Genomic DNA, 21,719 nt, shown 5'->3' on the forward strand with positions numbered 1-21,719 from the left:
GCCTATGGTGGCTACTTTGTTCAATTTTGTATCAAAACAGATTACGCTTCTCCTCTTTCTCTGCCTGGCTAACACTTGATCAATGTAACGGACTCACTGCCCTGGCATTTCTAACTGAGGGTCTCAGCTCTGCGTTGCTCAGCACCCCGTGCTTATACTATGTCATCCCTCCAGTCAGTCCACTGTCTATTCATTCCTCTGTATTTCACACTCCCTGAGATTTCCTGGGTCCTTCACCTGTGTCCTCTAACATACCTGGCACATGACAAATGCTAGTGAAGGAGAAGTCCTTCAGTTTGCAGCCAAAGACAGGTTTTCCCAAGGTTAAAGTTCCTTCCCCACCAGCACACACCGGGCTAAGCATTTTTGAGACTAGACGACTTCCAGAGCTTTTATGAGACACTGGGAGAACTGTCAGAGAAGAACATACGATCATCTTTTAAAATAAATTAGATCGCTTCATCCCTCTGCGTTGGCTTCCCATGTCACTCACAGTAAAAGCCAAAGTCCTTACAAGGCCCCACTTGGAATGCAATAACCTCTCTGATTTCTTCCCCTACCCTCTTCACTCCAGCCACACTGGCCTTGCTGTTAGTGGGCCTCAGGGCCTCTGCACTGCTGCTCCCTCTGCCAAGAATGCTCTCTCCCCAGGTAGCTGCCTGGGTCAACCCCTTACTTCCTTCAGGTCTTTGCTCAAATGTCACTCATCACTGAAGCTTTTCCTACTCATCCAAGTTCTCCCTTCCTGTCCCTTACCTTTCTAAATTTACCTCCGTAGCACTTATTCCATCCAACCACAGTACATATTTGTGTACTTGCTTGCTTATTACCTAACTCTCCTCTGTTAAGTGTCAGTTCCATGAGGACAGGAACTTCATTGTGCTCAGAACTAGATCCCCCTGTCCTAGCATATGGCTTGGTTATAGTTCCATCATTGGCATAGAATAAATACTCAATAAATATTTGTTAAATGAAGAAGTGAATGAAGAACTACTTAAGAGCCATGCCAAATATCCTACTTTTTCCATGAGAATGGACAAGAACAGTCTGACTATAGGAGGATTCGATGAATGAAATACTAAGACTGTCAGGTGTCCAATCATGTTCCAACTTGTAGTCCAGCCAAGGCGGCCGGCTTGGCACTGATGACATGGCAAGCGTGGGATGGTACATAAGAAGGAACATCTAGAAAGAAGAGACAGAAATTATGTGGGATGGAAACACCTGGTTTTTCAAATCAGAAGTTTCACTGCCAAAAGCAAATGCTCTTAAGATGAAGCTACATGACCCTTCCTGTCAGTAGCTTTTTTCATCTGGCAAGTCTCTTCCTTTTCAAGGCCACAAAAGCAAGGGTCATGGGTTCGATTCTGGGTCAAGGGCACGTACCTGGGTTACAGGTTCCATCCCTGGTCCTGGTTGGGGCACATGCGGTAGGCAACCAACGTTGATGTTTCTCTCTTTTGCTTTCTCCTTTCCTCTATCTCTAAAAATCAACACAAAAGCAAACAAACTTCCCATCTACGGACATCTGGGTGATTTCAAAATTTTTATTTAAAATTTTTATTGAATTTATTGGGGTGACATTGGCTAATAAAATTATATAGGTTTCAGTTCATGATTTATGGTTCAGTTTAGGTTGAGTCATATGAAGAAACCAAGTAAACAGAAAAAAAAAAAGTGGGAACTATTTCAATATTTGACCCAGAGAAGTTATAATAAGCTGAAATCTTTAGCTGACATAAACATATAGTCCTGCAAAGGCCTTTTCTTAGGTGTTACAAGTTGATATTGCTAAACAACAAGAGATTTGCTAACACAACCAAACATCAGGTGCCTAATGGTTCATGTATATTAGAGCAGTTGAAGGTTTTAAGTCAGTAACAATCATTGTTTCTAAGTTATTTTTAAAAAGATACAAAAAGTTGGGCATAGGGGTATGTCCCTCAAGAGGAGTTCAAGGAGAGAAAATGACTGGTGTATAACTTTCCTAAAAATCCTAAGTTGGAATTTAATTATAAGAATAGCTTTTATAATCAATAAAACAAAGCATATAAAGCTCAGGAATCAGGAAATACCATAAATTCAAGTAGATGAATAATCCATGAGTGTATTTCCAGAGACCCCAATAAAGTTTCAAATCTGTCCTTCCTCAAGGTTTCTTCAATTCTCTTAGTTACATCGAATTTTTTATAATAAATCCTCTTAAAATTAAAAATTCTTAGTAATATAAATATATATATATATATCAATGATGAGAGAGAATCATCGATCGGGTGCCTCCAGCACACTCCCTATCCAGGCATGTGCCCTGACCAGGAATCAAACCGTGACCTCATGGTTCCTAGGTTGGTGCTCAACCACTGAGCCACACTAGCTGGGCATCACTTTTAATATATGTGTCATACTAGTGAGGACGAGGGAGATTAAATGACTTACTTACCTGACCTGGAAAAAGAACACAGGTCTTGTGACTGCTAATCCCAAGCTATTCATAGGTCCAAATGAAAAGCTTTAGAGAAGAATCAACATGCAGTACCTCATGAACCACGGAGCCCAGTAGAAAGTCTAGCCTCTGGCACAATTCTCCAAGGTTGGATAAGCTGCTGGCCCTGTGAGCGCTATCTGGGTCTCTCACTCCTCTCAGGAAGGTGTGGATCAAAGGTTCTCGGTACTTTGAAACCATATCCCCTATAGGAAAAGGGAAGAAATAAAAATCTTTTAAAGCACACAGTCAGCTTATTAAAGAAGGAATAATGACATCATGGTGGTACATTTTATGGTGTTTTATACTTTTAAAGTATTTGTATAACTATTTGAAAGCATGCTTTGGAAGAACATTCACTGTTAGGCGGAAGAAGACTAATAACTGACCATCAGACTGAGTAACAATGAGGTCACTGTTGACCTTGACAAGAATGGTTTTGATGGACTGGTGAATACCATCCTAGAGTCAAGCAGAGGTTGCTTAGAGAGCATAATTTCATTAATCTCAATCACTTGAAAGGGGAGGAAGAGGATATTTGTTTTCCCTTAACAATGTACTTTTCATATAATTTAAGAAAAAGATGAGAAGTAGTTTCTCTCAAAAGCTCCCAGTTCCTGCCGAAACCGGTTTGGCTCAATGGATAGAGCGTCGGTCTGCGGACTGAAGGGTCCCAGGTTCGATTCCGGTCAAGGGCATGTACATTGGCTGCGGGCACATCCCTGGTAGGGGGTGTGCAGGAGGCAGCTGGTCGATGATTCTCTCTCATCGATGTTTCTAGCTCTCTATCCCTCTCCCTTCCTCTCTGTAAAAAAACAATAAAATATATTTAAAAAAAAAAAAAAAAAAAAAGCTCCCAGTTCCTAATATACTACATGCCGTCGTCATAGACTCATCCCGCCCAGTTAACATCAACATACACTGAGTGGCCAGATTATTATGATTTCTGAATGCATAATAATCTGGCCACTCAGTGTGTGTGTGTGTGTGTGTGTGTGTGTGTGTGTGTGTGCGCGTATACACACACACACACACACACACACACACACACACACACATATATTAGAGGCCCGGTGCATGAATTCGTGCATGGGTGAGGTCCGCCCAGCCTGGCCAGGGGGAGGGGACATGGGCAGTTGGCCGGCCGGCCTGCCTGCTGGTTGAACTCCTGGCCGAGGGGACAATTTGCATATTAGCCTTTTATTGTATAGGATATACACTGAGTGGCCAGATTATTATGCGTTCAGAGATCATAATAATCTGGCCACTCAGTGTATATCACAGAAACCGAATCAATGATGACTTTGGCCATAGTCTGTTTTCAGAATAGGAAAGAGGGGACTTTGCTCTGGCCGGTGGGTCTCAGTGGTTAGAGCATCGGCCGTTGCACCGCAGGGTCTCAGGTTTGATAGGTCAAGGGCAGGTACCGGGTTGCTGGTTCATTCCCCGCCCCTGATCAGGGCATGTGCAGGAGGCAGCCAATTGATGTGTCTCTCTCACGTGGATGTTTCTCAGTCTCTGTTTCTGTGTGTGTCTATCTCTCTTCCTCCTCCTTCCCTCCCTTCCAATCTCTCTAAAAATCAATGAAAAAAATATCCTCAGATGAGGATTAACAAAAAAAAGGTACATGACAGAAATATATACACTAATATGGAAAGGTCTCCTTAAGAAACTGTTAAGTAAAAGAAACTAACGGAACCAACATCATTCCATTTATGTATGTAAAAATGCACTCACACACAACTTCCCTCACTATTAACAACAAAACTTACAAATTTAAATATGTATATTAAACGTACAAATGTATAGAAAAAAGTACGTTCTTGGTACTGGAGATAATATAGCATGAACATGAGAGCAAAGTCCCCATCTTCCTGAAGCCTACTTCTAGTGGGGAAGAAAGACGATACAGTAAATAAATCTTCCAGCAGGAAGAAGGGCTATGACAGAAAAAAAAGGAAGGTGGGGGCTGGGGAGGGAGGTTGAGAGCCAGGGGTGAGGGCTCAGGGAAAAGCTCTCAGAGGAGAAGACCTGAAGAAACAAGTCACGTGAGAACTGGGGGAAAAGTGAAGAGCAGAACGGACAACGTAAGTTTTATATTCAATGTAGAAATCATATGACTATTTCTTATACTGACCCACCATAAAAGAAAAGAGCATACCATCACATAAACAAAACCACAATTTAATGTTCCATTTATGTAATTCCTGCCCTGCTTGAGCTTTGTGACCACTTTCCAAATGAGCATCCCTTTAATTGCATGCTCTACCAGCACCCTCCCCAAGTGCACCTGAGAACCACAGGAGCCAGTGGGAAGGTCAGCATCACAAGAGCCCTGCACTGTACCCAGTCCGCTGGCTCTGGGCCCACTTGCAACCTGGTTTTGCAGGTATTGGTCTGGAACACTCGCTGAATCCACTCTGCGTTTCTCCAAGAGCCCTGACATCATGTTCGGTGCAACCTAATCTCCCTTGGACCTCACATACACAGCCTAGATTTGTCACACCTTTGCTCAAACCTGTTCCTTGGGGATTTACAGCTCTGCTTCCATTTCCTGGGGGCTCTGCTAGCCTCTGACTATGCCACCCTCTGCGTTTCTGAAGACTGCACTGGATCCTAGTCTCCAGGTTGGAGGTCAGCCCTGACCAGGTTTCTATGCAGAACAAACTGAACGCATGTAGTGAGAGAATAACGCTTCCAGGACTGCACTTTGACACAGGCATAGAATTTGAAGATCCTACATAAAGGTTTTTTGGGGTGTTTTTTGTTGTTGTTAATCCTCACCCAAGGATATTTTTTCCTTTGATTTTTTTTTTAAAGAGTTGGAAGGGAGGGAGGGAAGGCAAGAGAGAGAAAGAGAAACATGATAGAACCTGCAGCCCAGGTTCATGCCCTTGACCGGGAATCGAACCAATGACCGTTCCATACACAGGCTGGCGCTCTAACCACTGAGCACACCAGCTAGGGCCATAAAGGGTTTTTAATTTGAGCTTAGGAGATCCCTATATGTCAAATTTTGTTGTGTACATCTCATTGGCATTCTCCCAATCTTCCTTGCAAATAGCACTCTAATTTTTATGTTGAAATATCCACCTTTGCCTGGGGCCTTAAACACCACCCATGTGACTCAGGCTACCTAGTGAATCATGGTGGACATAGCCCCCCTTGCCTTAAATCGTTTGTTTATGGGCAGGTGACTGAGTCTGGACAATGAGGTGTGAAGAAAAACCTGCTGGAAGACTCTAAGAAACCGTTTTCCCTCTGGCTATGTTAAATATATGACACCTTAGAGTCGCTACAGCCAACTTGAAACCATGAGAGACCAGAGAATGAGGCAAAAAAGCTGAGGTTGGCAGAGCAGAAAGATGAAAAGATTTGGGTCTTGAATGATGTCATGGAATCAAAGAATTCACTAGTTCTGGACTTTTTATTATATGCAATGATTTATTCTCTATTGTTTAAGCCAGTTGAGTTGGAAATTTCTGTACCTGCAGCTAAAAGCATTTAACTGATATAATATGAAAATTGAAATATTCTTTAAAATTATAGAGTACTTCTATGTCAGTTCTATGTCTATCAGTACAAAGCCTGAAAAGACAGATTTGCTAAAACAAAGGAATTTAAGACAGTATATGTTTTTTAAAGGCTTCAAAAGTCAATTTTATAATTAACATAAACAGAAAAACATAAACCCAATAATTTTTTCTTCTAATTATCATTTTAATTGGGATAATAGTCTGTTATACAGCATAAATCAGATTTTATATATATTTATATATATATATATATATATATATATATATATATATATATATATATATATAATAGGTTCCCATTTGCCAACCTATTATAAAAAGGTAACTATATACAGTAGTAGCTCATGTGAAGAGAGCTATATGCTGAGTATATTTTGCAACTATTGACTAACCTAGTTCATTATGAACTAAAACCACAGCTCCAGAATACCCACAAGTATTCCTTAGTTTCTGATTAAGCAATCAAATCTCAATTATCCCATGCACTCCTGGTTTTGGTTTGTGGTGTGTGTGTGTGTTTAGTGGGGGTATTTTCTTTACCTTTTTGCTGTTGTTGTTGTATTTTTCTTTATCTAGTTGAAATGGTATTATTGTTTCAGTTAATTTATTTGAACCACAAGATTCCAAGATCCTAATTCACTTTTTGTCTGAAAGATGGCAGGCACTTGATCCCTGACACGGACAAACATTCATGACCATCCTGTTGAGTTGTCTCCTTAAGAACATGCATATTATATGGCTTTTACAAAAATGTTATTGATTTCTGAATTCCCTCACCTCCATTTTCAGAAAGTAATCACCACAGGCTACAACAAGTGGACTGAGAGATACCCATGGGACTGAAGTTAGACCACCATCTTTTCCTCAGAATTTCTAAACAGCTTCAGGGAAATGCGCACAGTAAATCCAAGCTCACTTTTAGAAACTTACTCAAGTAGCTGCTAGTCAGAGGGGTTTGACTTAGTTCAGCATCAATGACTTCTACTTTGTGCAATGACAACACCTGGCGATGTGCATCTTCATATTCTTGTCAGGATGTCAGCAATAATTAACATTCCTGAGAAGCAAACAGCTGTGTGTTCAAAGAAAAGTGAAGGATCTAGATTTGTTTGAACAAATCTGATAAAAATGAGTTGCTTAGGAAGGTGAAAAATCAATGCACAGTGAAAGAAAGAGCTGAAAATTTTTTATTTACTTACTAGAGGCCCAGTGCATGATTGAATCATGCACGTGTAGGGTCCCCTACACGCTTTCACTTTCGATCACGGTGGAGCTGGGTGCCTGTCCGCTGGTGCACCAGGCCTTCGGAGGCTTCTGAAAGGCCTGGTGCCTGAGCGGACAGGCACCCAGCTCCCCCGCTTTTGATGGTCCGCGGCGGGACGTGAGCTCGCTGCCCCAGAGGCCCCTTCTGTTCCGCAGCACAGCCATCGCGCAGACGCTGAGCTCCTGAGCTCGTGCCGCTGCTGGCGACGCGAGCTCAGCGTCCCGCTGGCCCAATCGTGGGCATAGCGGAGTGATGGTAATTTACATATTACCATTTTATTAGGTAGGATTTTTTGTTGTTAATCCTCACCCAAGGACATTTTTTCCATTGCTTCTTTTTTTTTTTTAGAGAGAGTGCAAGGGAGGGAGAAAGGGGAAGAGGAAGAGGAAGAGGAAGAGGAAGAGGAAGAGGAAGAGGAAGAGGAAGAGAGAGAGGGAGAGAGAGAGAGAGAGAGAGAGAGAGAGAGAGAGAGAGAAAGAAAGACATCGATGTGAGAGAGACACATCGACTGGTTGCCTCTGGCATGCACCCCAACCATACCCTTGTGCCCTTAACCAGGATTCAAACCCACGAACCTTCAGTGCACAGGCCGACACTCCAACCACTGTCGTAAAAATCCTCTGTGCTCTACCTATTCATCCCTCCCTCCTGGTTCATTCCTGGCAACCACTTATCTTACTGTCTCCAGTTTTGACTTTTCCAGAATGTCATATACAGTTGACCTGTGAACAATGAGGGGGTTAGGAGCACGGATTACCCCCAACCCCCACACAGTTGAAAATATGCATGTAAACTGTGACTCCCCCACAAACTTTACTAATAGCCTACTATTGACCAGAAGCCTTACCAATAACAAAAACAGTTGATTAACATATAATACAATTACAGTATTTAGAGAGAAAAAATCTGTGGACCCATGCAATTCAAACTCCAACTATATATGTTGCCAACTATAGTTGGGAACATACTGCATGTAGACTTTCAGATGGGTTTCTTTCATTTCATAAAATGCATTTAAGGTTTCTCCATGTCCTTTCATGGTTGGATAGCGCATTTCTTTTTTTGTGCTGAAAAATGTTGTATAATTTCACTTATAAGAAATGTCCAAAATAAGTAAATCCTTAAAGAGAAAAAAGTAGATCAGTGATTGACTGGTAATGAGTATAAGGTTTCTTTAGGTGTGATAAAAATGTCCTAAAATTGATTTTGGTGATGGCTGCATATCTGTGAACATACAAAAAAAGAAATTGAATTGCACATTAAAAATGGGTGAATTGTATGGTATATGAATTATATCTCAAGAAAGCAGAACCCGGAGCTTTCCCTCTGCTTTGGGGATGGTATTACTTCTGCCAGCTCTATGCTTCCTTATTTGTTGGTAAAAATGGTGCCCAAAAATTTCAGTCCTTACTACCTCAGAGCTCGTAGTTTAATGGGTAACATATTTTTAAAAAACCTCTAAATTAACTTCCATTGGTTCAGTTTAAAAACACACACACACATATTAGTGTAATATAAAAGTCTCTTAAACAAATAAAAAAATATTGAAGATTTGGACTCAGAGGTCCTTGCACATAGGTTTAGTCCAATATCCCATCTATCAAAAGTCTGTGCCAAACCATGTTTGACACACATGAACCTAAGGATACTTAGGACTTTCTGCCAATATTTAAGAAACCTTTGTGCCTTTTATTATGTCTAATCCAAATTTCTTTTGCTTTGACTTCATTTCCTCTTACAGATCAGACTCAAGTGGAGATGGAGAGAGATCTCAAATACAGTGTTAAATCCCCTCTGTAATCTAACCAGTCCAAGTATGCTCTTCCTCTCTCAAAGGCGGTACTTTCTGTTTTGATATTAGATATTTTGGGGAGAAAAAAAGAGCAAAGACGGAAAAAGATTAAATGAAGATACAATACACACTTGACTTCACTAAATCAATTATTTAAGAAAGGGCTCCAGAAGAACTACTTTCCCTCCCATCTTGGATTTCCATTTACTTTTGAAGTGAAGTGAAGAGATTCCTAGGGGTAACATGGAGAGCCACATGCCCTCACAGAAATATCCCCGCTGATCAGCCGATGAGAAAACAGGAGACGAAATAGAGACCTGCTCTGTTCGTGTACCCCTTTATGTCCTTGCTTACAGCTATTCATTTGCTCTAGGATTCCACTTCACGACTGAAAGAAATCCAGGAGGAGAATGACTGGTTCCTTGTAATGTTTCATGCATACAACCTACTGTCACATGTGTGGACCAGAGTCAACAGAGATGATGATTTCTGCTGAGGTCAGAAAGAAATGAGATTGAGATGGCAGATCCTAACAGGCAGAATTTCTTCTCCAAAAGCCATGTAGAGAATTTAATAATTAAATGCAGTTAATTTCTGGTGAAATTCATCATTAAAACATTCATAGGTAAATTATGATCTATTAACAATTACTTTTCAGCTTTGAATTTCTCCTGTAGCTCTGGGGAAATCATCTCTTTTCTGATTTTGGTTTCCCTTCTCTACAGAGCCCTTCATGAACAGGGGACGGGTTTTAGTTAAGATAAAATATGTAGCTACAGTACAGCCCAGATATAAAATGCTGTGCAATAAAGCAATGCTATGTGCATTTATAAGCCTCTTTATCTGCAGAGCACCTGTGTGCCTATTATCTTATTTGAGCCTCACAAGAATTTAAGGTGGGTAGAAAAAAATATTAATTCTGTTTTATAAATAAGAAAGTAAAATTTAAAAGGGGCCAATCCCAGGTCACTCAGCTACTGGCAGACAGACATGCTCTCAAGACCAGAATTTTATCTCCCAGGCAGAGGGCTCTTACTACTGCCACCGGGACACTTACTTGGCTGTGCATTAAGATCAGCAGGAACTTCCATTCTAAAACAAAGGATGTGAAAGTGGCCAATTGACTCCCTCACATCTCTGGCATTTCATGGTCTTTTTCTGTTTAACCTTATAAGGCATGGGTGGAAAAGAAGCCAGAGCCGTGTCTGAAAAAGTGTGTGAGCAATAGGGCATAATGGGAGTAAGTTTCTCTGGTCCATGGGCAAATACCGGAATTGTTACTTAATTATCTTGTTTAAAGGCTGAAATCCTATAATTCTAGCTGGAAGAAAACAAAAAGATCCCCCTCTTCTATACCATTTTCAAAGTGGTAAGAGCTGAACACTTCCGATTTCCTAACAGTGGGAGATGAGTGGTAAGGGCCTACTGAAAGCTGCTAAACTCCTATCCTAGATGCACATATTAGGGCACTGCAGAGTGCTGGAGCCAAAGCCATCTTCTGGTCTTGATGGGGCTTGCCAGGAGGCAGGTCGCAGTAGTCACTGGGCAAGAATGCTGGGTAGTCTCTGGATAGATTTCCCCCTACTGCTGCCTACATGTCAGGACCCACTTTTCTCCCTAAGGCTAATGGTTGATCTGCTAATGGTTTTGGTTTTACATTTATACTGTTATCCTTTTTACAGCAATGTAACCAAGAGTTGACCCTGAGCTATGAGAAGGTTAGAAAAAATTTCAGGGACTCTTAGCACTCCCTTTCCTGGTTGTGGTTTCATTGTACCTCATCACATAGACCACATAAGCAGGGATGATTGAGATGCAAATTGTATATAGATAGACTGAGGTGTACATGTAACCATGAGAAGATCCCTGTTGGACAAGTTATTAAACAAAAGCAAACTTGTTAGTAGGACTATTGTTAGTACAAGTGATCTACCAGGTATGTTTTTTTAAAAATATGTTTTTACTGATTTTAGAGAGATAGAAACATCAATGAGAGAGAAATATCATCAATCAGCTGCCTCCTGCACACGCCCTACTGGGAATTGAGCCTGCAACCTGGGCCTGTGCACTGACCTGGAATTGAACCAGTGACCTCTTGGTTCATGGGTCGATGCTCAACCACTGAGCTACACTGGCTGGGCCTACCAGATATGTTTTAAAGAGCCAGAGAGAGACATTCTTGCCTCCAAATATTTCTTCTATTAGCAAACTGTATTGCCTCAGAGTCTATTTAATCATTAGAATTTTATTTCTTTGGACTAAATAGCCTCCAATTAGAAAAGCAAAGTCATCCTAAGAAGGATAGCGCAATAGGAGGCTGCCATCAACCCCTTCGTAAATATTAATAAACCTGCTCTCTCCTTTTTACAAGCTGGGAAGGAATGAGAAAGATCTGAGGGTGAAATAATTTCTGAAATTTGATTACTTTCTAGTGATGGTTGAAGCCTGAGTAAGGACCTGCAGAGGGAAATTTTAAATGGGAGGGGCTAAGAAGAAAGAGAGAGTGATGGGCAGTGAAAGGAGTATACACTTTAACTTGCAAAAGTTTTCTTTTAGTGTCTTCAAATCACAGAGTGAAGTGCAAATAAGAACTATAGGTAAGTATCTCTGGACAAAGTAAAACAATGTATAGGAAATGTTTTGTGGCAACAAAGCATTTTTGGCAACTCCATGAACTAAAGTAACAGAAACCAACAGTTTGAAACAGGAGATGCCAAGGCCTCTGTAGTGGTGCATTAACTAGGTTACTCATTCCATCTCAACAGCTCATTGCACTTGAAGATTGGTTTAATCAATGTATAACCTTTCCAGTTTACACAAAGTTACCCTACAAGGAAAATCTGCAATAACTGACCCTACCCCAAGGTGTTACTGACAAGACAAGCAGATCAGTTCTCCTGAAAAGTGTGCTTGAGACAGTAACACTTCAGAAACAGGACGGAATTTTCTTGAAGGGTAGAATTAACAAAATCAAGCCCAGAAATGTGATCACAAGGAAGGAAAAGTTCCAGGTTTATGATAAGTTATTTTAAAAGATGAAAGAAAACTTTCCCTTTCCAGCAGCGTTCAAGATGTCTAAGCGAGGATGTGATGGGTCTTAAGAGTCTTCCAGTAGGAGCCATGATCAACTGTGCTGACAACACAGGAGGCAAAAATCTGTTTATCCTCTCTGCAAAGGGGACCAAGGGACTCCTGATCACACTTCCTGCTGCTGGTGTGGGTGACATGGTGATGGTCACAATCAAAGAAGGCAAACCAGAGCTCAGAAAGAAGGGACATCCAATTCGACAATGAAAGTCATACCAGAGACAAGATGGCACGTTTCTTAATTTTGAAGATAATGCGGGGGTCACAGTAAACAATAAAGGGGAGATGGAAGGTTCTGCCATCAGAAGACCCATTGCAAAGGAGTGTGTAGATTTGTGGCCCAGGATTGCATCCATGCTGGCAGCATTGCGTGAGTCTCCGGTGTATTTGTAAAGAAAAAAACCATTAAAAAGTATTTTCCCCCCCACCCCCCCAGAAAAAAAGATGAAAGGAAAAAAAGTAGATATTTTCAATAAAGGAGACTGTCTTTACAATTTTGTAATGATGAAAGTATTAAAACCATTTCAGTGACTTAATTAATTTAATTCACTACATAAATGTTCAAACTCGTTAAAGCATGCTCCAGAGTTAGTTGGCCTCATAATATTGACAAACATAAATTGAGAAGCTTTTGGCCTGAGAATACAACTTCATGTTTAAATCAGTAACACAACATCCCTCAAGTGCTATGAAATAAATCTCTATTATATCAGGTCCAGCAAAAGGAAAATTAAGTTACAATTTCTTTCTAAGGAATTATGTTTCAGTTAGGACGTTGGTTTACTGACTTGCAAGTCCATAAGTTAAAATAAATGCAAGCTATATTTCAAAGCTTGTAAAAAAAATGAGAGAAAATCAGATGCTTCATGTACTGTGTCCTTTCACATACACACTAAAGTTTCAAAATTAATGTTTTAATTTTACTCTAAATTGGAATAGGGAGTGAAATGAGAAGACAAAAATATGAAGATACTGAAAATAAAAGTAATAGCAAAATTAAAATGCTGAAACATTAAAATATAATTATGTTGTAATCTTTAAAGAAAGGATCCTTTGCCAATGTCATTTTGTACCTCCTGAGTTAAAGATTCTTGCAGCTGGTGATGTTCAGAAAAGAAATGCAATATCTACTCAAACCTATTCAGAGAGATCTAATTATAAAAGGTAAGATTTCTTCTATTTAAATGTAGGATACAATGCTTGATTTGGGGGAAAGAGGACTTAAGGATGATTTGGAAAGATGAGCAACTTCCAAAGAAACACCCTTAAAAAGCAAGCAGTGAGGTGCTGTTAAAGAAACATCTATCCTAATATATAAAAAGCTAGGGGCTGTCACGACCTAAACGACCAGATGGACAACCGAATAGCAGGCTGCGTGGGCCAACCAGACTGGCAGGGGGGTTAGTGAGGGACGACCAAATGACTGAACAGCAGGCTGCGTGGGGTGGCCAGGCCAGTGGGGGGGAGGGCAGTTAGGGGCAACCAGGCTGGCGGGGGGGGGGGGGGCACTAAGGGGCAACCAGGCCAGTGGGGGAACAGTTGGGGGTGACCAGGCTGGCGGGGGGAGGGGGGGGAGCAGTTGGGGGTGACCAGGCCAGCAGGGGTGGGCAATTGGGGGCGACAAGGCTGCTGGGGGGGGCAGTTAGGGGCAATCATGCAGGCAGGGGGCCAGTTAGGGGTGATCAGGCAGGCAGGCAGGTGAGCAGTTAGGAGCCAGCAGTCCCAGATTGTGAGAGGGATGTCCAACTGCTGGTTTAGGCCCAATCCCCAGGATCAGGCCTAAATCAGCAGTTGGACATCCCCCGAGGGGTCCCGGATTGGAGAGGGTGCAGGCTGGGCTGAGGGGACACCCCCCCACCCCCGTGCACAAATTTCATGCACCAGGCCTCTGGTATCCTACATAATAAAATGGTAATATGTAAATTACCATCACTCCGCTACGCCCACGATTGGGCCAGCAGGAGGCGCAGGGGGCGGGACTCAGGGTGGCCGGGGTAGCTGATTGGGCCAGCAGGACACTGAGCTTGCGGCGCCACTGGCGCCGCGAGCTCAGCGTCTGTGTCGTGGCTGCGCCGGAGGCTTTCGGAAGGCCTGGTGCACCAGTGGACAGACAGACAGCCGGCTCCCCCGCGATCAAAAGCCAAAGCGGGGGAGCTGTCTGTCTGCGCCGGCACAAGGTCTTTCGAAAGCCTCCGCCGCGCCGGAGGCTTTCGGAAGGCCTGGGGCACCAGCGGACAGACAGCCAGCCGGCTCCCCCGCAATCAAAAGCCAAAGCGGGGGAGCTGTCTGTCTGTCTGCGCCGGCACAAGGCCTTTCGAAAGCCTCCGCCGCGCCGGAGGCTTTCGGAAGGCCTGGGGCACCAGCGGACAGACAGCCAGCTGGTGCACCAGGTGCATGATTAAATCATGCACTGGGCCTCTAGTATATATATAAAAGCCTAAGCAGCTGAATGACCAGCAACTGGTTGCTATGACACGCACTGACCACCAGGGGGCAGACGCATACCAACAGGACAGTAGGGGGGTGAAGGCCTGTGCTGGGGGGTAGGAGCAGGCGGGGAGAGGTCAATGAGGGGAAAAGGAGACATATGTAATACTTTCAACAATAAAGAATTAAAAAAAAATACCAACAGGAAAATAATAGCAACCAATACTTGTTCACTCCTTACCATGAGAGCTACTGGTTCTGAACACTTTATATATATTATCTTTTTAATTTCATAATAACCCAATCAGGTAGTTATTATAATTATGCCTATTTTACAGATAAGTAACAGAGAGGTTATGTAACTTGTCCATAGTTATTAAATGTGAGTCAAGCTCAAAACTTAGGAGGTTATGACTCCAGGATCATAGTACATACCTCTTTCTGATAGAGAAAGGTAAAATGTATTCCAAGATTAAGGCTATATGTCAAATCCTTATTTACCTGCCCACTGGCTGCCACTCTGGATAATCCCATCTCTCTACTTTGGTATCTGGAAACCCCACTATAGGAGTTAATATAGTGGTAAATATATCTCTATAATGACACTCAAATATTTGTGATTTAATATATATTACTTCATTTCAACCTCTCAACAATTCTACAAGAGTAACAGTTCCTGGGTGGATTATAACTCTATCACCATCTTGTAAATGTACATAAAAAGATGACAGTCTCTTTTTTCCCCTCTGACCTGCCTATAATATCCACTTTCTCACCATTCTCACAGACATCTCTCTAATCAAAGCCCTCATCTCTCTGTGGCATGGAATACCACAACAGCCTACTAGTTATCTCTCTGGTTCCTTTCTTCATCCATCTTTCATGCTCCAGCCAACCACTCCTACACATCTCTCATCATGTTGCTTCCTCTCTTAAGAATCTATAGTGATTCCCAAATGTCCATCACATCAAGTCCAAACTCCTCTCTGCCCAGCATCAAGGCTTTTTGTGGTATACCCCACCCTCTATATCTAGCCTTACTTCCCCAAGGCACCCAAAACATCTTGGTACAGGCAGACAAATCAAGTCCCAATTCTCTATGCACGAGCAGCCCACTTTTGTTTTGTTCTTATGCTCTCTTTCCTATCTGAAGACATCTTTTTCCTTCTTTCTCATGTGTAAACCCTCATTCCATACCCACCATCATCTCTTGCCCAGATCCAGATTGTCCCAGCAACATCCTAACAGGTCTCTCTGCTTCTAGTCTTGTGCCACTTTCATCCTTCACAGAGCAGCCAAAGTCATTTTGCTAAAATGTAATTATGATGAATTCTTCCCTCCTTAAAATCTTTCAATGGCTTCCATTTAAAGTCAACATAAATCCAAATCCCTAAACACGGCACATGTGGCTCTTTATGATCTTGGCTTCTTTAATTAAGCCAGGATCTAGAAATAGCCCGAGTGCCCATCAGCAGAGTGGTTAAAAAAGCTGTGGTACCAAGCATGTCAAACTCGTGGCTGGTATGTGACATGCTTGATTTACACAATGGAATACTATGCAGCTGCAAAAAAGAAGGATCGCTTGAGACAACATGGAGGAGCCTGGAGATTATTATGCTATGCAGAATAAGCCAGTTAGAGAAAAATATCGCATGACCTCACTTATATGTAGAGTCTAATGAACAAAATGAACTGACAAATAAAACAGATTCAGAGATATGGAAGCATGCAACAGACTAACAATTCTCAGAGGGAAAGGGGAGGACGGGAAGAGATTAACCAAGGAACTTATATGCATACTAGTAGCCCTGAACACGAATCCGTGCGCCAGTAGCTCTCTGCGGGGCCTGGCCACTCTGCACCCACTGCCCAGAGGCTCTCCACAGCCCAGAGGCTCATCCTCGGCCGGGCACAGACTGCTTGCCTCGTTGCCATGGCGACGAAGCAAGCATTCTGCCAGGTCGCTCACGTTGCCCGCTCTCAGCAGCCGCCCCCCCACTCCCCCGGGACTGGGGGACTCCAGCGGGGCTGAGAGGACTAGGCACCGCCATCTTGTGGCTGTGGGCGCCTCCATCTTTGTGATGGAGTGATGGTTAATTTGCATATTACCCTTTTATTGGATAGGATTATATAATCCATGGACACAGACAATACTGCAGTAAAGGCCTGGGGAGCGGGTAAGAGTGGGGAGGAGGGGGGGTCAGTGAGGAAAAAAAGGGGGACATCTGCAATACTTTCAACAATAAAGATAAATTTTAAAAAAAGAATAGATGAGACAAATAGCAAGATGATAGATTTAAACTCAATCATATTCAAATTACATTAAATATAGACAATCTAAACTATTTAAAAGGCTAGTATTAAAAGACAGATTAGCCCTAGCCGGTTTGGCTCAGTGAAAAGAGCGTCGGCCCATGGACTGAAGGGTCCCGGGTTCGATTCCAGTCAAGGGCATGTGCCTTGGTTACAGGTTTCCTGGCCCTGATCAGGGTGTGTGCAGAAGGCAACCAACTGATGTGTCTCTCTGTCTCTCCCCCTCCCTTCCACTCTCTAAAAGTCAATGGAAAAATATCCTTGGGTAAGGATTAACAACAACAACAGAAAGACAGAGATTATCAGAATGAATTTTTAAAAAAAACAAGACCCTAAAATGTGCCTACAAAAAATCCATTTCAAATATAAAGACACAGATTAAGAGATAACGATATACCATAAAAACACTAATTTTATGAAAGATGGAATGACTATATTAACATCACAAAAAGTAGACTTTGGAACAAGGAATTTAAAAAAGGGATAGAAGGGTCAATTCATCAAGAGGACAAAAATTCTATGTATGCACACAGCAACAGATGTTCAAATACTCTAACTAAGTTAATCTAATTGATATTTACAGACCACACCTCCACATGCACATGGAACACAGTATGCTCCTTGACCACAAAGAAATGAGAAAGCAATAATGGAAAGTTACCTGGAAAATCTACAAATATTTGAAATTTAAACAACAAACAGCACACATCTAAGTAATCCATGGTAGAAAAAGAGATCATAAGCAAAATTAGAAAATATTTTGAAATGAATGAAAGTGAAAATACATCAACATTTGGGGAAGTTTTACTCTGGAGGAGACCAGAAAAATAGGGCTATATTTGGAAGGAGATATGGGGATAAGAGAGATGTTTTGTTAAAAATATATATTAAGTAATACTTATAGGTAGATGGGAATAATTCAGTAGAAAGAAGAAACTGATGTTGCAGGTGACCCAATTCAGAAGCAGTTTTACTACAGGGGCTTTCATCCTTGGGAAATAACTAGAAATTAGTTCTAGTCACCAGTGAGCAGGGGCTGATGGTGTGTCTTCATTTATCTTCCAAGAGAGAAGCTTGCTCCCAGTGGTAATTGTAGCTTTCATTCTTATGTGTACAGGGTAGCACAAACCTAGTCCCTGGCTTTATACACAAAGCTTGGTTTGGATTTAGTTCCTATTTTCCTGATGTAGTTGAAATTCTACCCTTAACATTAATGTCTAGTATTCCTATTAGCCTGAGGCTTCAGTGACTGCAGAGTTACTACACAGAGCTTGAGGTAATAAAAGGTATTATTATTATAATATACCTGCTTATTATATATCTGCCACTTTACATCTAATAACTCCTGCAAGCCTCACAAGAGCTCTATAAAGTAGGTATTTATTAAGATAATTTTATAGATGAAGAAACCAAGAAACAGAGATGTTAAGTAAGTTGCTACAGTCACACATTCAAGATTTAGAAGTGGCAGCCTTGGGCTTTGAATGCAGGCAGCCTGACTTCAGAACCCAAGGGTTTTGTAATAATTTGTACAGAGGAAAGATATGGGAGTAAGGATTCATCATACAGCAGATAATAATTTGGGCATGCTGATCTAAAAAAAAAATTCCCCCTCCTAACATCAGAACCATATCACATTGTGGGCAGTGAATTCATTTTAGCAAAAAATTTTCTATCACGTTAAAATAATGCCATCAATTTGATATTTTTGTTGGCATTAAAATTTTAAATGTGTTTATTTTTCAAGCTGTGAGGTAAAATATGTAACCTGATTTTATGTTTTTGCATATTTACTTAATATTATAATAAGTGTTATTTTAACCAAAAAACAATGTTTGCTCTTAAAAAAAGACACCATTAAGAAAAGACGAAAAGGATTCTATGATGTGAAAAAAAAAAAAAAAAAGACGAGAAGGAAATGTTTGCAATACAGATATATGACAAGGCACTTGTATCCACTACATTAAAGAAATCTTACAACTCAATAAAAAGAAGAGAAATAATCCAATTTAAAAATGGAAAAATATCTGAACATTAACTTCACGTAAGATACACATGAATAGAAAATAGCACATGAAAAGACATGTGCTCAATATAATTAGTCAACAGGGAAATATAAATTTAAACCACAACGAGATACTTGACTACTCTTACTATAAGGTAATTGATAGCAAAATGTATTACTATTGTATTTCTTAAATTAAGACATTTTCCCCCATTGCAATAAAGACAAACAACATAATAACGAAAGATGGACTTTCTTAGTCCATTCACTTCGAAGAACACAATTTTCAAAAAATACTTTTCTTTATTTGGCAACAGACATAGCAGGGGTTCAAAAAGCACAATTTCACCCACAATTTTAGGAAGTAATCTGTCAGTATATATGCAATTTAAAATATAAACAGCTTTTGACCCAGTGATTCCACTTTGGCAAATATCGAATTTACAGAAATAAATGTTCTAGTACTGGGGCATGTACTAGTACATACATACAAAATATGCATATATTTCTATAAGCACATGTATGTGAAAATTTATATTGCAATACTGCATGTCACAGGAAAAAAATGAAAAAAGTGAAGGTTTATTCACAGAGGAATGGTTGACTAAATGGTCTAAATTGTGGTATATCCATACTATAAAATATTATGTAGCTGTTTTTTATAATTTTTTATTTATTGATTTGAGAGAGAGAGAGAGAGACAGAGAAATGTCCACTTATTTATACATTCATTGGTTGATTCTTATATATGCCCTGACCGGGGGCAAAACCCACAACCTTGGCATATTGGGACAATGCTCTAACCAACTGAGCTAAACGGTCAGGGCTATGTAGCTGTTATAAAGCTCCTCTTCTTATCTTAATTCCCAGTCCAAGCCAATTGGAGCTCACAGTAGTCTGCTAGACAAATCTAATTAATCAATTCTCCTGTACAACTGGCTAGAAGAAGGTGGTTGTCAAAAAAGAATTTGGGGCTGAATTTGCTCCTCTCTGCGAAGATGACACGTTTTCTAAAATCAGATTATGAGCTTCATCCTGGAACTAGATGGGATCATGAGTTGCTCATCACTAGATTAAACTGTAAGGGGGCAAAGTGATTACTAAACTAAAACAAAAATTCGGCAGGTGAGCCTTGGCTGGTATGGCAAAGTGGTTAGAGAGTTGGCTAGAGCACCAAATGGTCAAGGGTTTGCTTCCTGGTCAAGGGCATGTGCCTGGGTTGCAGGTTCCATCCCCAGACCCAGTTGGGGCGCATGTGTGAGGCAACCAATCTATGTGTTTCTCTCACATCAATGTCTGTCTGTGTCCCTGTCTGTCTGTCTCTCTCTCCCCCTCCCTTCTTCCCTCCCACTCTCTCTAAAAATCAATGGAAAAAATATCCTTGGATGAAGATTAACAACAACAAAACTAATAAAAATTAAGCAGATGACATGAAAAAGAGTTGACAAAGTACATTAAATAAGGTAAATAAGAGTTAGAAATACCCCCTTTTCCTGGACCCATCTTTTCCTGGAATATAAAGTAATTTGAGAAAAGGCACCTCCTAACCTAGAAGTGTAAGTTGCTTTGCCCCAGCATTTCTGGGTGTCATTCTACTTGCCTTGGCATACTCCAGTAGAGACCTGAGATTTAGTTCTCTCCCCTCATTCCTCATTCCAAAAATTAATTCCTGATCTTTTCTATAGAGTTTACTGAAGGTAAACTCTTCAGATGAATATCTTCAACATGAATAGGGCTTTTTATTTTTGCTTATTTTTAGAAACTTATGATCTAGAGTAAACGGGAACTTGTTTGAGCTTGCTGAGTAGAAGACTATGTTCTGCCTTTAAATGTAATTAAGTGCTATTCTTTGTATATAACGATGACACCACCAGATCTGAGTTGCTCTTCTAGAGCAACAATGAGTTCACTGAGTCACACATCCACCCTTTCATCCAGCAGTCCCTCCCCTCACACCTCCCTCCTTTCATCAGCCCACCCACCCACCACATTTTCTGATAGGTCCAAGGTAGAATTATCGTCTGAAGCCACGAAATAATTTTTCTGTATGAGATATTAGCAGTCTCATTCACTGCTGACAAGAGTGCACATTTATGGAGGAAAACTTAGTACTAAATATCAAGAGCCTTAAAGCATGCATATACTTTGACCTAGCAATTTCCCTTGCAGGAAACAATCTTAAAGAATCAAAGAGTCACCAAAAGGATTTGTGTATGAGATTAATCAATAGCACACTTCTTATAATCCTTGAAAAGTTCCTCATAAAGAAAGTAACTGGAAACAACCTAATTAAACAATAATAGCTTTCTGGAAGAAAATTAAATATTACGATAATAAATTCAGATTACTGATTATATAACACAACCAATATATCTTATATTTTAAAGAAATATTAAATGACATAGAAAAGTGCCAATAAAGAATGTTAAATGAAAAAATACAGTATAGGCCTAGCTGGTTTGGCTCAGTGGACAGAGCGTCAGCCTGATCCAGTCAAAGGCACATGCCCAGGTTGTGGGCTCAATCCCCAGTAGGGGGCATGCACGAGGCAGCCGATCAATGATTCTCATCATTGATGTTTCTATCTTTCTCTCACTCTTCTTTCCTCTCTGAAATAAAGAAATATATATATATATATATATATATTTTAAAAATGCAGTATATACACAGTATAATTATAGTTCTGAGAAAAAAAAAGGAAACATCAAAATGTAAACAAAAAGTGGTTATTTCTGAGTTATGAGGTTATCAGTGATTACTTTGTTTTTTTATTTTTCTTTTTAAAATATATTTTTATTGATTTGAGAGAGGAA

The 21,719-nt window shown here is 40.7% G+C and overlaps 1 protein-coding gene across 1 annotated transcript in view; it reads right to left on the reverse strand.

Moving 5' to 3' along the window:
* Nucleotides 1–21,719, reverse strand: part of TANGO6 (transport and golgi organization 6 homolog) — a 153,015-nt gene that overhangs the window by 34,214 nt on the left and 97,082 nt on the right. Inside the window, exon 16 of the mRNA XM_079800333.1 lies at nt 2,537–2,688. Within this exon, the coding sequence (XP_079656459.1) occupies nt 2,537–2,688 (152 nt within the window). The remainder of the gene's footprint in view (nt 1–2,536; nt 2,689–21,719) is intronic.

Source organism: Cnephaeus nilssonii, assembly GCF_951640355.1.
Source record: "Cnephaeus nilssonii genome assembly, chromosome: 20".
In the NCBI taxonomy this organism is placed as follows: Eukaryota; Metazoa; Chordata; class Mammalia; order Chiroptera; family Vespertilionidae; genus Cnephaeus; species Cnephaeus nilssonii.